The 12,500-nt window shown below is 51.9% G+C and overlaps 1 protein-coding gene across 1 annotated transcript; it reads left to right on the forward strand.

Moving 5' to 3' along the window:
• Positions 1-4,680: 4,680 nt before the first annotated feature.
• RHOU (ras homolog family member U) lies at positions 4,681-11,915 on the forward strand. Its single transcript, XM_032102319.1, has 3 exons — positions 4,681-5,020; positions 5,812-5,870; positions 8,898-11,915. The coding sequence occupies exons 1-3, from the start codon at positions 4,696-4,698 to the stop codon at positions 9,351-9,353; spliced, it is 840 nt and encodes a 279-aa protein (XP_031958210.1). The 5' UTR covers positions 4,681-4,695; the 3' UTR covers positions 9,354-11,915.
• The last annotated feature ends 585 nt before the right edge of the window (positions 11,916-12,500 follow it).

The following is a 12,500-nucleotide window of genomic DNA, read 5'->3' on the forward strand; positions in this document are numbered from 1 at the left end:
TTTATCCCCCAGCTTAGAGCTCTGAAAACAATTGGGTTCAAACCTGTAAGATGTGTGCATGTGATAGGATTGAGGCCAAAAGCTTGGAAATGGGGGCTATCTGTTACAGCAGCCTTCCATCAATGCCCCCTCAGCCCACAGCCACCACGGCTGCCCGGGAGCTGCTCTGACTTGCTGCTGTGGTGCAAACAGGCCCCCCCTCTGCAAAACAACTGGTTAGCTCATCCTCTTACACAAAAGGCTACTGTACTGGGCAGGGTACATTACAGTATAGGGCAACCATGCAGCTCTGAATCCACTCACGCCCCCCCCTCCCCGAGCACAGAAACAATGCAGACTGTTATGGCTATCCCACTGCAGCCTACTTAGCTCAATGCATCAGCTGTACTTGCCTGCTGAAGGTGTTTAAAAATGTACACGTGGCATTTTTTGCTTGCAGCACTGCATGAGGAGATTTCTCACATCATCTTTCAGTGCCATTCAGATGAGTTGTCACCCAGTGCATATTGCCCGCGCTCTCATCTCCCACCTACAGGAGTTTTCCTTGTGGTTGTGCATCTTTTCTCCTAATGAGTTCTCATCATGGCATTGATCCAGGACATGAATTTGCCATTTGCCACTGCAGGTAAGGGGTGACATGGCTTGCACATCCTTGTGCCCTCAGTTGGGTCACATCCTGGCTTGGCATCAGAGACTGCGGTACATCTGCTCACCTTCTCTTTGCCAAAACCAGACAAAACAGACAGAAATTCGTCTGCTGTCATGACTTCATCATGCCAGGACACACTGCCCAAGATGGCCAAAGCCAACCAGCTTACAGTCTTTACTGTATTTACTGTCAGGATACTTACTGTATGCTGACTTCCAGCATCATATGCCATTCCACAGTACTAACAAGGTACATGATTTATAGGATGCTGATTAGAGTAAAAGGTAGTTAAAATATGATTATAGTGCTCCTTTTATTTCTTTCCTTGCAAAAATGTGGCATGAACCTAGTCCAGTCTATTGAATTTTCTCCAATTTCTTGTTCCCTGAGGTGGAAAGTTCCTCTGGATTTCAGGAGATGGAAAACTGCTGGGCTCTGGCAGAAGGGTAACACAAATCTTGGCATGGAGATGGAGACTCCTCTTGACAGCTCTGCACCTCAGGCACAACAGGGCTTTCTATCAAAGCTCATGCGTGTGGGAGACAACTTTTTGGGTGCTGCTCAGAGCCTGAAGAATAAACTCTGAAGGAACTAGATCCCAAAAAGCTGTACTTCTTCCCATTGTACGTGCCTCTCACCAGCAATGCCTTGTCTTGTGCAGAGATGCAGCTATGCATACACTTGGAACCGCGCGGAAGAAAAATGAGACGCTGGGCTGCAAATGCGGCTCTGCCCCCTGCACAGAGCAGTAGGGAGGAAATGCACCAGAAGTATCAGTATCCAGGGTCCATATGCCATGCAGTTCATCAGAAATGACTGGAGATATTCCTTGTTTTATGCAGATCCTGCCTACCTTCGGAGTTTCACTGAAAAGCGACTTGTTTTCAATTCAGAAGAAGGGACACAAGCCTCCATGCAATTAATCCATTTTTGTTTTGCCTCACTTTAAGGAAAAGGAGGACCTATAACAATTTTTGGTACTGGGGTTGGTACCTGACTTTGATCAGGGATGTGATTTGTCACCTGTATCACTCTACTAAACTGAAACAGCATCACTACTCACTACTCAAGATGTTACCACACCACAGATAGCTCTGAGCTCCCTCACATCACAGCACAGCAGCCACACCATAATCTCAGGCCTTTCTGTGGAACAGCTGCTGAGCTGAAGGTGCCTAATACTGAATTAAACACTGTGATTTTGCAGCCAGGTGGCTGTGGAGCACACTTGCTGTAAGGCTCTGCTATGAAGGCAGCAGGCCCAAGAACAAATGTGGCAACAAGCTGCCATGGAGGTAACCTTTCAAATAGCTGCAGTTGTTTGCAAAGCGAGCCTGCAATGCACACATAATGTTTTTCCCTTTCCCGACAAGAATTAGCCATATTAGCATTATCCTGGCACAACTGCATCCATACTCTAGGGAATAAGCTGCAGTAGTATTGTTAAAGCAATTCAGCTTTTCTAGGTAGACAGGCTATAATTACACTAAATTAAAATAGAATGCTTTTGTTCTAACTTCAGCTTCCTCATGAGGACTTGTACCAAAATAACCAAAAGTATGAATTAAGCCATTTCTGTTATTTTAGTATAAGCCTCAGTGCAGGCAGGCTCCCACTCCAGTCCTTCTACCTGTCGATCTTGGCAGAGCTCAGCTGTCTGGGTGATTTCTCACAGGCTTAATCACAGACGGATAAATGTATGAAAGCACTCAATGGGAAAACGCTTCTTGGCTGTAGCCGGGTGCCCTGTGATGGCTCTGTCTGGGGCTAATGCCATATGTGACAGCACTATCTTTGTTAATTTAAGGGAAGGTAATTCTGCAGGACTGGGATGTCCCACAGGAGGGTCAATGACCCCTATGAGTCTTGAGTATGAGGGTCACATTGAGCCTGTATGCTCTGCTGGTTGCTGTGCTCCATCCCTGCCTGGCTGTGCTCCCTGCAGGGAGAGGGTGCTGCTGCCCTGGCATGGGGCTCCGGGGAGATGTTTCTTCCCTCCACCTTCAGCTGCATGCACAGGGTATCCAACCTGGGGTTTTTGCAGCTGCCTTCAGCCAGAGAGGACCTTGGCTTTGGCACTGCTTTGGAATGTCCAAAATGTCTAAGTGCCCAGGAGCCACGGCCCTATGGAGAGCCACAGTGACTCTTCCCATGGAAGAGGCCAGGGCACTTAGGAAAAGATCAGCTGTACAGAGTGCTTTTTTCCATGAGACACGAGGCTTTGCAGAGCCTTTGGTGGTTAGACCACACTGCTCCAGGGTTAAAAGGAGCGGGAAGATGTCAGCTCCAGTGACCATGGGACGTACAGATGGGCATGGTGGGCAGCTGTAGCACGTGCTGCCTCACATGGGTTTCCATTTCACTGAGGGAAATGGGAAAACAGCACTTCAGGTCTCACTGGCAACTCAGTGATGCTAAAAATGATAAGCTGAAATCTCAACTCTGCCATAGACTTATCAGCACTGATTTGGGTAAGTTCTTTAAGATACAGGAACTTGCTGCCTGCCAAATGAGGTATCCCAGACTCTGCAGGTGGCGTGCTTCCTATTTGTATGGCGCTTTTAAGGTTCCCATCAGAAACGTGTTAAAAATGTTCCCAATTGAGAGCAGAGCCAAGCTATTCATCAGCCTTTTATTTTGAGTGTTTACCTGCAAAACTTTCCATAGCCAACTTATTTCAAAGGTGCTGAAAATGAGATGCCCCCTTTCCCACGGCACATGGCCCAGTTCACCCCTCCCCAAGCGTGCAGATGGGAGCTCACTCAGCGGCTTCGAGGGCAAACATAACGAGAGCACCCGCCGCAACTGCAGGGCTCTCCTGTCCTGCTGAGCGCGACGCCCTCCGCGGCTCCCGCCAGCCCCGCTCGCGCCGGCCGGGCCCTCACGGCGGCTCCGCGGGCAGGGGCGGGCGCGAGCCCCGACGGGCCGGGCGGCACCGCCCCCCCCCCGGGCCCAGCGCCGCGCGCCGGGGCGAGCGGGCCAATGAGAGGCGCGCCCGCGCGCCGGGGCCCGCCCCCCCTGCCCGCCCCCTCTGCCCGCGCCCTCTGCCCGCGCCCCCTGCCCGCCCCCTCGGCCCGCCCCCTCTGCCCGCCCCCTCTGCCCGCGCCCTCTGCCCGCGCCCCCTGCCCGCCCCCTCGGCCCGCCCCCTCTGCCCGCCCCCTCTGCCCGCGCCCTCTGCCCGCGCCCCCTGCCCGCCCCCTCGGCCCGCCCCCTCGGCCCGCCCCCTCTGCCCGCGCCCCCTGCCCGCCCCCTCTGCCCGCGCCCCCTGCCCGCCCCCTCGGCCCGCCCCCTCGGCCCGCCCCCTCTGCCCGCGCCCCCTGCCCGCCCCCTCTGCCCGCGCCCCCTGCCCGCCCCCTCGGCCCGCCCCCTCTGCCCGCCCCCTCTGCCCGCCCCCTCTGCCCGCCCCCTCTGCCCGCGCCCTCTGCCCGCGCCCCCTGCCCGCCCCCTCGGCCCGCCCCCTCTGCCCGCCCCCTCTGCCCGCGCCCTCTGCCCGCGCCCCCTGCCCGCCCCCTCGGCCCGCGCCCTCTGCCCGCCCCCCGTGCCCGCCCCCCGTGCCCGCCCCCTCGGCCCGCCTCCTCTGCCCGCGCCCTCTGCCCGCCCCCCCTGCCCGCCCCCTCGGCCCGCCCCCTCTGCCCGCCCCTCTGCCCGCCCCCCTGCCCGCCCGCGGCTGTCGGTGCGTGCGGCCGGGGCGCTGCGGCGCCGCCTGGCGGCCGTGCCGGGCCGGGCCGTGCGGCGCCGGCTCCTCCCCGCGCCGCGCTATGTCACGCGGCGGCGCGGGGCCGGCGGCCGGGACTCTGGCGCGCGGGGCGCGGCGGTAGCAGAGCCGCCGGGAGCCGCCGCCACCGCCGGGAGCCGCCGCCACCGCCCGCGCCCGGGAACAGCCAGCGGCGCCGGGGCTGGCTTCGCGGCGGTCGCGTCGCTCCTGCCGGCCCGCCGGGGCCCCGCACCGCCCGTCCGCCACCGCCCCTGCGCCCCGCCGCCCCCCGGCCGCCGGCCCCGGGCAGCGCGCCGCCCCCCGGGCCGCGGGGCTCTGCGTGGCCGCGCGGATGCCGCCGCAGCAGGAGGGCGAGGCGGGATACATCAGCAAGCCCGTGCCGCCGGGCGGCTGTGAAGTGCCGCCGGTGCCCCCGCGCAGGGTGCGCAGCGGGCGGGCGGCGGCGGCGCTGGGAGCTGCCCTGGGCGGCCGCTGCCGGGCGGCGGGGTCCGGGGCCGTGGCCGGAGCCGGGGCCGGAGCAGGGTCCGAGCCGCGGCGTAGCATCAAGTGCGTTCTGGTGGGGGACGGCGCGGTGGGGAAGACCAGCCTGGTGGTGAGCTACACCACGAATGGGTACCCCACCGAATACATCCCCACCGCCTTCGACAACTTCTCCGGTAAGTGACTGGGGTGGCCGCGGGCACCGGGAGGGGGTTCTGCCGCCCTGGGGAGCGGCGCGTTCCGCCCGTGCCGGTCCCGGGGCCGTGGCTGGGCTGCGCGGGGAGGGGCGCGATGTCCAGGTTCGGTGATTTCATTAAGTATTTATGGGGAACAGGACTCTACGAAGCAGGACCGAGCTTGTCAGGCTGCCATGGCAGCCAGCAGCACCGGCTGGTCTCCGGTGTAACGGAGCCAGGCAGGCAGCGGGCGTCATGCCCGGCCGTGCAGCCAGAGCCGGGCTTTAACTGGGAACTCTCTGCTGTAAATCTTAGCGCTCTCGGGGACATCGGAAACGCCTAAAGGGCAGGTTAAATACTCGCCTTGTCTCGCCCTTACAAAGGGGGAAGTCCAGTGGTTTCCTTGCGGTTCAGCGGGGGCTTTTCGTGTCCCGGGCGTGCTGAATGTGTACGAAGGAATAAAACGAAACCTTGGTAGCAGAAGAATATCCCGGACTGCCGGGCTCGCTCTCCACGCTGCCTGCAGAGGACTTGTGCCGTCACTGCCTAACTCGTATCTTGTAGTAAAATTAATCGGAAAGCCCTGAAGGGCTTGTGTGTGCCCAAGTGTTAGCGACGGACTCCCTTCCAGCTCTGCTAAGTTGTTTAATGTAATTGAAGAAAAAGCTATAAGAGCTGAGGGATGGTAAATCTTCATTTTTAAAAAAAAATTTCTTTAATGGAAAACATGTAAAGTTGAACTCACCACAGCTTTCCCCCCCCCCCCCCCCCCCCCCCCTTTCTCTCCAAAGCTGTTGTGTCTGTCGATGGCAAGCCGGTGAGACTTCAGCTCTGTGACACAGCTGGTCAGGTCAGTGGAGCCACTTACTTGATTTAAATGACAGCGGGAGGGGAGAAGTTGTTGGTGTTGTGCAAGGTAGTCCTGCAAATGACTTCATGGATTTGAAAGTATTCCCAGTGTTTGATTGTGTTATTATCCACTGTCGTTTTCAATGGTGCTTAACTCGCTGCTTTGCCTGTCTGGTGAAGGGTGGGGGATGTACTGTGCCTCCATATAGGGGCTGGGCACAGGCTGCTGCTCTGCTGGCTCAAGCTGCTGCTCTGTTTAGCCTGACTAGAAAGGCTGAACATATTGGAGATTCAGTGGCCACCTGGTTTTCTCTTTGAGAGGTTGTCACTGTCTTTATTTTTGTTAAATAACTGCAGTTTTAAGAATTAGTGTTTGGGATGTACTCATGCAAAGCATCCACAGCTGTAGGTGTTTGGAGATAGAGACGGGTTTTGAAGGGACAGAGGCTGGAGGGAGAAAAAAGTCCTGTTGGGTGTTGTCCGTGGAGGCTTCATATTCGCCATTCCCACCCGTTTAGAAAGCGCTGCCACCTCAAAGCTGAGGTTTGCTGTAATCTAAGGCCTGAAGAGATGAAGAGTGCCTGATGCCTCTCATCTCCTACTTTGTCTGATACATAAAAAGAGCCCGTTTCTTACTGCCTTAGATTTTCTGGAAGACCCAGGCTTGTACCATCCTGAGCAGTGTGCAACACTGCTTGCCAGGGGTCGAGGCTGGGTAACCAAAAGTAGCCAAAAATATTTTGCTACCTCACTGCATTTGAAGGCAGTGGGAGTTAGGATCCTATGCAGCTTTGTGGATCTAGGTCTATGCCTTCACCAAACCATGCTGAAAAATCTCAGTGGTCTTAACATACAAACCTATTTAGATGAGTAGTAACTGGGTGCCCTACTTAGGAATGAGGTTTTAAGGGCTATGCAGTATTAGACAGCAGTGTAGGACTCCCATGTGCTCTGCAAACCAAAGCTAAAATCCTACAAACAGCCTTCTGCAGGTAGTGATATGAAGTGAAACAGGAGAACTGTCCCATGATTTTGTGTCCTACTGACGAGATGGGGTGGTGCTGCAACAGTCTTGGCTGTGCATGTTCATAGGCAGAGCAGGGCAGGTAAAATTGCCATCAGGTGACAGCCTGTGGACATGCAGTGCCTGTGGAAATGCAACCACAAGCTGCAGGAGGGATGGACAGGCCCTGTAACCCCTTGCCTTCCCTGCCGTTAATGGTTAAGGTGTTTGCTCTGCCTGCCCAAGTGCAGCTGGAATGGGTAAAGTTACTGCCTTTAAAATGAAGGGGTTATCTAAACTGACAGAAATTGTCCTGAGTAAAAGATTCCTGGGTGGATACTTTGGTAAAACTGCTGCTGGGAGATGGCTGCTGAAATCTGCAGCTAAAAAAAGCATTCCAGGCAGTGGGAAATTCTATTTCAGCATCACTAGCCTAAAGAGGGGTAGAGTCCCTGCATGCCATGTGCCTACCATTGAAATGGCAGGAGTGTACTTGTGACATAAAGGGCACCATTTCATCTTGGTAGAAACCCTTCACATCTGGGGTTTGCTTCCAAACCCGTTGAATCAAGCCCTTTTGAGGTTTCTCATGTAGCAAGGAGAGGCAATTACATGGCAAGGTGCCTTTCTGCAAACAGCCCTCTTGTTCAGAGCAGCATCTCTTAGTAAATGTGGGGTTTTTCTTGACCCAAGTGGTGAGAGCCTGGTTTCCTCTGAGGCTTAATCTGAGAATCAAGAGAGCTAATGAATCTTACTTTCTTGACTGGTATTTTATAAATTGCTGTCTCTCTCAGAGATATTGCTGCAAGAAATTCATTTGAGCAGAACAAGATTTCTGAGGCTTCCAGGGGGCTTTAAACCGCATATCCTGGGCCTCCAGAGGCTTTAAAGCAAAATTTCACATATCGAAAATTAACATGCAACTTGCAATTCATCAGTAAACTGGTGCCAGAGAGATATATTCAGCTTTGTATTTCTGTGCACTTTCAATTCTAAGCTTTTGAGAACATGGTCCATTTTATTTAAAATGTCACTGCCACTGAGGCAGATCCTACCTGTTCAGGCTGCTAGTGGTTTTATCCTGCTGTCAGTATAAAAGCAGCATGCCTGGAGTAACCCTTGCTTCTAGCTGCATTCTTCCCTGAGGATCAGCACACCTTTGTTACCTGAGGTGTTTGACTTTCTTGTAGCTTCGTCTTGAAGCTGAAAAAGGGCCTTGCTTTGCTGGAGTTTGCCCTAAAAGGAAAAAAAAAAAGCCAGAAGGGTAGTGCTGGGAGGCAGTTTGTTTGATGTGGCATGGGTGGGAGGGAAAGGTAAAGCTCTTACTCTATGCCATTGGCATGTTAAGCCTGCACATTGTAAGTCATTATTGCTCCCATCAGATTTAAATCCCTGGGCACAATGGCTGGGAAATTATTCCCATATCATGTAGGATGTTGCTAAGTAGTTACCAGTTTGAAAGCCGACTCCAGGAAAGGTACCCAGAAAGGTACACCTGCTGCCGCATGCCTGCTTTGCCCTTGCCCGTGTCTGTTGGCAGAACAGCTTTGAGGTACGGGGCGCTCCTTGTCAGAGCTGCTCACTGACACCCTGGAAGAGGTGGGCCTGTAGGAAGTGCTCTCTCCCTCTTCAGTTTGTGGCATTGTGTGCCATAACCTGCTTCCCGCAGCTTTGCTGCTTTGCTGAAGGTAGGGCAGAGGGCCTGTGTACAAAGAACAAAGGAAATATTTAAGCACTTGAAATAACCTGCAGCATTAGCTGGAAAATCTCAGGTACGCAGGGAAGCCACCACCTTTGTCCTGTGCTCCCAACGGTGGCAGGGTGCCTGCTGGCTGGCAGCCATGAGACCTCAGGCTGGGTACAGGTGGCATCTGCTTGTATCACACCTTGCTGGCTGGTCTGGATGCTCATTTTGGGGTGCCCTGTCAAGATGGCAGTGGCTGGTGATCCTCAGCTTCACCAAGGGTCAGGGCAGGCTAGAGCTGCTCTTTCTGTGGAGTGCTAACACAGTTTTGTTCTGTGCAGGATGAATTCGACAAGCTCAGGCCTCTGTGCTACACCAACACGGACATCTTCTTGTTGTGCTTCAGCGTGGTGAGCCCTTCGTCCTTCCAGAATGTGAGTGAGAAGTGGGTTCCCGAAATTCGCTGCCACTGCCCCAAGGCGCCCATTATCCTGGTTGGGACACAGTCAGACCTCCGGGAGGATGTCAAAGTCCTCATCGAGCTGGACAAGTGCAAAGAAAAGCCTGTCTCGGAGGAGGCTGCAAAGCTCTGTGCTGAGGAAATAAAAGCCACATCCTACATCGAGTGCTCCGCTTTGACTCAGAAAAACCTCAAGGAGGTCTTTGATGCAGCCATCGTGGCTGGTATTCAGTACTCGGATACCCAGCAGCAACCAAAGAAATCCAAATGTAGGACTCCAGACAAGATGAAAAACCTCTCCAAATCCTGGTGGAAAAAATACTGCTGTTTTGTATAGGGGTCGCAAGGACCTGAGTGCTGCTCTGAGGAAATCAATAGAGGCTATATTAGCTGAAATCTCAATTTGTGTTGTCTTGAGTGTATAGTGTAGATCTGTATGTATGTGTATATGTTGCTACTGGATAACTCGGTTGCCCTTTCGAGGGTTGCAGAAGGATTCTTAGTTAAATAATTGCTATATATCAGGTCTGGCACGCAGTTTTGTGACCAGAACTTCTCAGTAAGGAAAAAAAAGCACCATGTGTCTGTGAACGTAGAAGGATTTGTCCAAAGGATTCAACTTCTTCTGTTGTAAGGTGTATGTGATGGGGAGGAGCACAACAGAGGCCTTCACTGCCAGGACTTTGCAGGAGGAATGCACAAGCAACGGTGGAAATGTAGAGCTCTGTACATGGACGATCAAAGGGAAAAATAACACTGTGCCTCCTAACTGACATTTGTAGCTTTAAAACCCCACTCCTGCTCTCTTTGTGTCTTCCCAAGCCAATGCTCTTAGGGATCACTTTAAAAAGGGTATGCAAGAGGTGTAATCTATCCGCAAATGCCATGGTTAAAAAGGTCATGAATATACCTTCAGCTTGTGGTGAGGGAACCTAATCCCTTACGGAGCTGACATCTCATTTGTCACCTCCTGACTTTCTGAAAGTCCTTTCTGTCCTCCTTTCCCTGCCTTTCCCAGGAAGCCGAGTGGAAGCCTGAGAACATGACCAAGCTTTAACTCGTTACCTCGAGCAGTGGCGATTTCCTCTGTGTTTTTGCAGACATGATGACAGTTCGTCTATTTCAGCTCAAAGGAATGTAAATACTGTTGTGTTGGGGTTTTTGGATTTTTTTTCCTAAGCGATGTAACAAATATCTGTGCAGCACCATATAAACCGCATCTGGTTTTAAGTCTACAGCCAAGAATTTCAGGATGCCCCACTTTACCTTATAAGGCTGCTAAAAAAATAACAAATCAGGCAGATTGAGATTTATAACAAACTGGACTCTAGAAACTGAGGCTGCTGCATCCTCTTCATGATGCTGTTTCCAACCAAGTTAATGTTTCCCTTCTAAAGGCAACAGTCTCTTGTGGTTGAATCTTGTCCAAGCTCATAGTTGTGAAATTGTCTGAGGCCACCCCAGAAATGTAACTGATAATTATTTTTTTTCCTCCAGATCAGTCCAACAGATTAACTGAAATGTGCCTAAAATGTAGCTGAGGGATCAACATAGAGCTGAGTGTGACCTGTTCTCTGACTGAATCTGGTTCTTACTGAACTCTAAGCCTAATTGCAGTTCTAGTGAGTTTGAGAGACCTGAATGATAATGTGACTCTCTGCAAGAATCAGTATTTAAACCTATTCTGCAGAGGACATTTAGTTTGTGCTGGCTGTCTGCCTTTTAATGGCCACAACTACTTTTTTTTTTCCCCCTAGATAGTTCAAGATCAAATTATATTTCTTTTTTTTTTTTTTTTTCCCTCTGGCCCTAGCCTTGAAACGACCTTTTCCTTATTCTTAAACTAAACTGTAATGACAGAAGGCCAGAACCTTTTTTCATCCGAAAAGAATCAACGCCTGATATAAAGAACTATGGAGGCCATTTGAGTCGATAAAGGTGACCACAGGACCTCCTGGCCCATTAAGGAAAATGACACTATATAAATGGATTCTGGGCTATTGGCACAGGCTCCACAGACAGTATTTTTTCCTTCTTTACAGAAGAATGAGTCCAGAATGGGTAATGTTCCATCACTGAAAACTTGAAAATGGGATGGAAATCTTTACCTAGGGCCCAATTCAATAAAAAGATGTTGGCTTCTGCACTGGAAGAGCCTGGAAAAACAGTTTCCATAGCACAGAAGCTGGATGCATTTGACTTGGTTGCATCTGGTTGGTTGGTAATGGTTTAATGTTTACTGGTCCTGAAGTTAACATCTGAGCCTTTATATTTCTTACTCAAATGCTTTGACAGGATTTCAGATATGCAGTCATACGAACATCTTGGAGAAAAACAGAAAGCTAGATTTCTCTTGGGTGCTTTGATTCTCTGTAAAAAACAGTCTTGGTTGATCAAAAATATGGGTTTGAGGAGGAGACAGGCTTGAATTGGAGCAGCTTCCATTTACAAAAATAACAAAATTTCCTCTGCAAGATCATACTTGTTTGATATCATGCTGTACTGGAAGCAGTAGGTTATACTTTATTAGCAGCCTGTTTCATAGTCTGGAGTATTATTACTTTTAAATGTAGCCAGCTGTGACTGTTTCTGAAGATGTGATTTATATACAACTTGTTATAGCCCTTTACTAGGTGTGTGTAAACTGAGGTCTAATAACTCTATGGATACTGCTCTACATGGGGCTACACAGGGTCTAGGTTTTAGAAATATTACTTTTAAAATTACCGATATTTTATGAGCGCAGATGAGGGGGAGATGTCTCTATGTAGTCTATAATCTGATGTGCCTTATGAAAAAACTCTCTTCTGTTTTCTAAGTGTAGGCTATATTCCAAAAGAAATATTTCATGTGAGAATGATATAAATGAAGTATTTGGAAATAAATTCTGACCTGTGTATGTGTCTGCCTCTGCTGCCTGCTCAAGGAAGCTGGAGGGCAGTCCCTGGCCACGCACTGTGCCAATATCCGTCAGGGAGGGACTGCTCTCCCAGTGCCCCAGCAAAAGGCCTCTGCCCAGAAAATACAGCATTTTCCCTGCACTGCCCCATCCCCAGGGGGCCGGGCTGGGTGGGAAGGCTATGATGGCCAGCTTTCTGTCTCCCTGCCAGCACAGCAGCATCTTGCTGTGGCCCTGTGAGGCACGGACAGGCTCATTGTGCCTGGCCCTGAAAGCGGGTGAGCAGCAGGGAGCACAGCACAACTGGGGTGTTTTGCCTGCTGCATGTTGTTGCCACGTGTCCTCGGGGAGCCAGAGCCCATTCCCTTTTGGCATTGTGGGTCTTGTCACTCCTTTCTGGGTCCTGTCCCTCATGTCAGGGCCAAGGCGTTTGAGGTTGTTCGTGCCCAGGAGCTCAATGGCTGTGGCACAGAAGGCTGAGTTAGCCGAGTGGGGAGCAGCATCTAGACCTCCAGGCATTCCCATGGATCCAGTGTCCTGCTCCAAAACTGCTCCAGAGAAGGACCTCTGCTCTGGACCAAGGTT

This window comes from Corvus moneduloides, chromosome 3, assembly GCF_009650955.1.
Source record: "Corvus moneduloides isolate bCorMon1 chromosome 3, bCorMon1.pri, whole genome shotgun sequence".
NCBI lineage: Eukaryota > Metazoa > Chordata > Aves > Passeriformes > Corvidae > Corvus > Corvus moneduloides.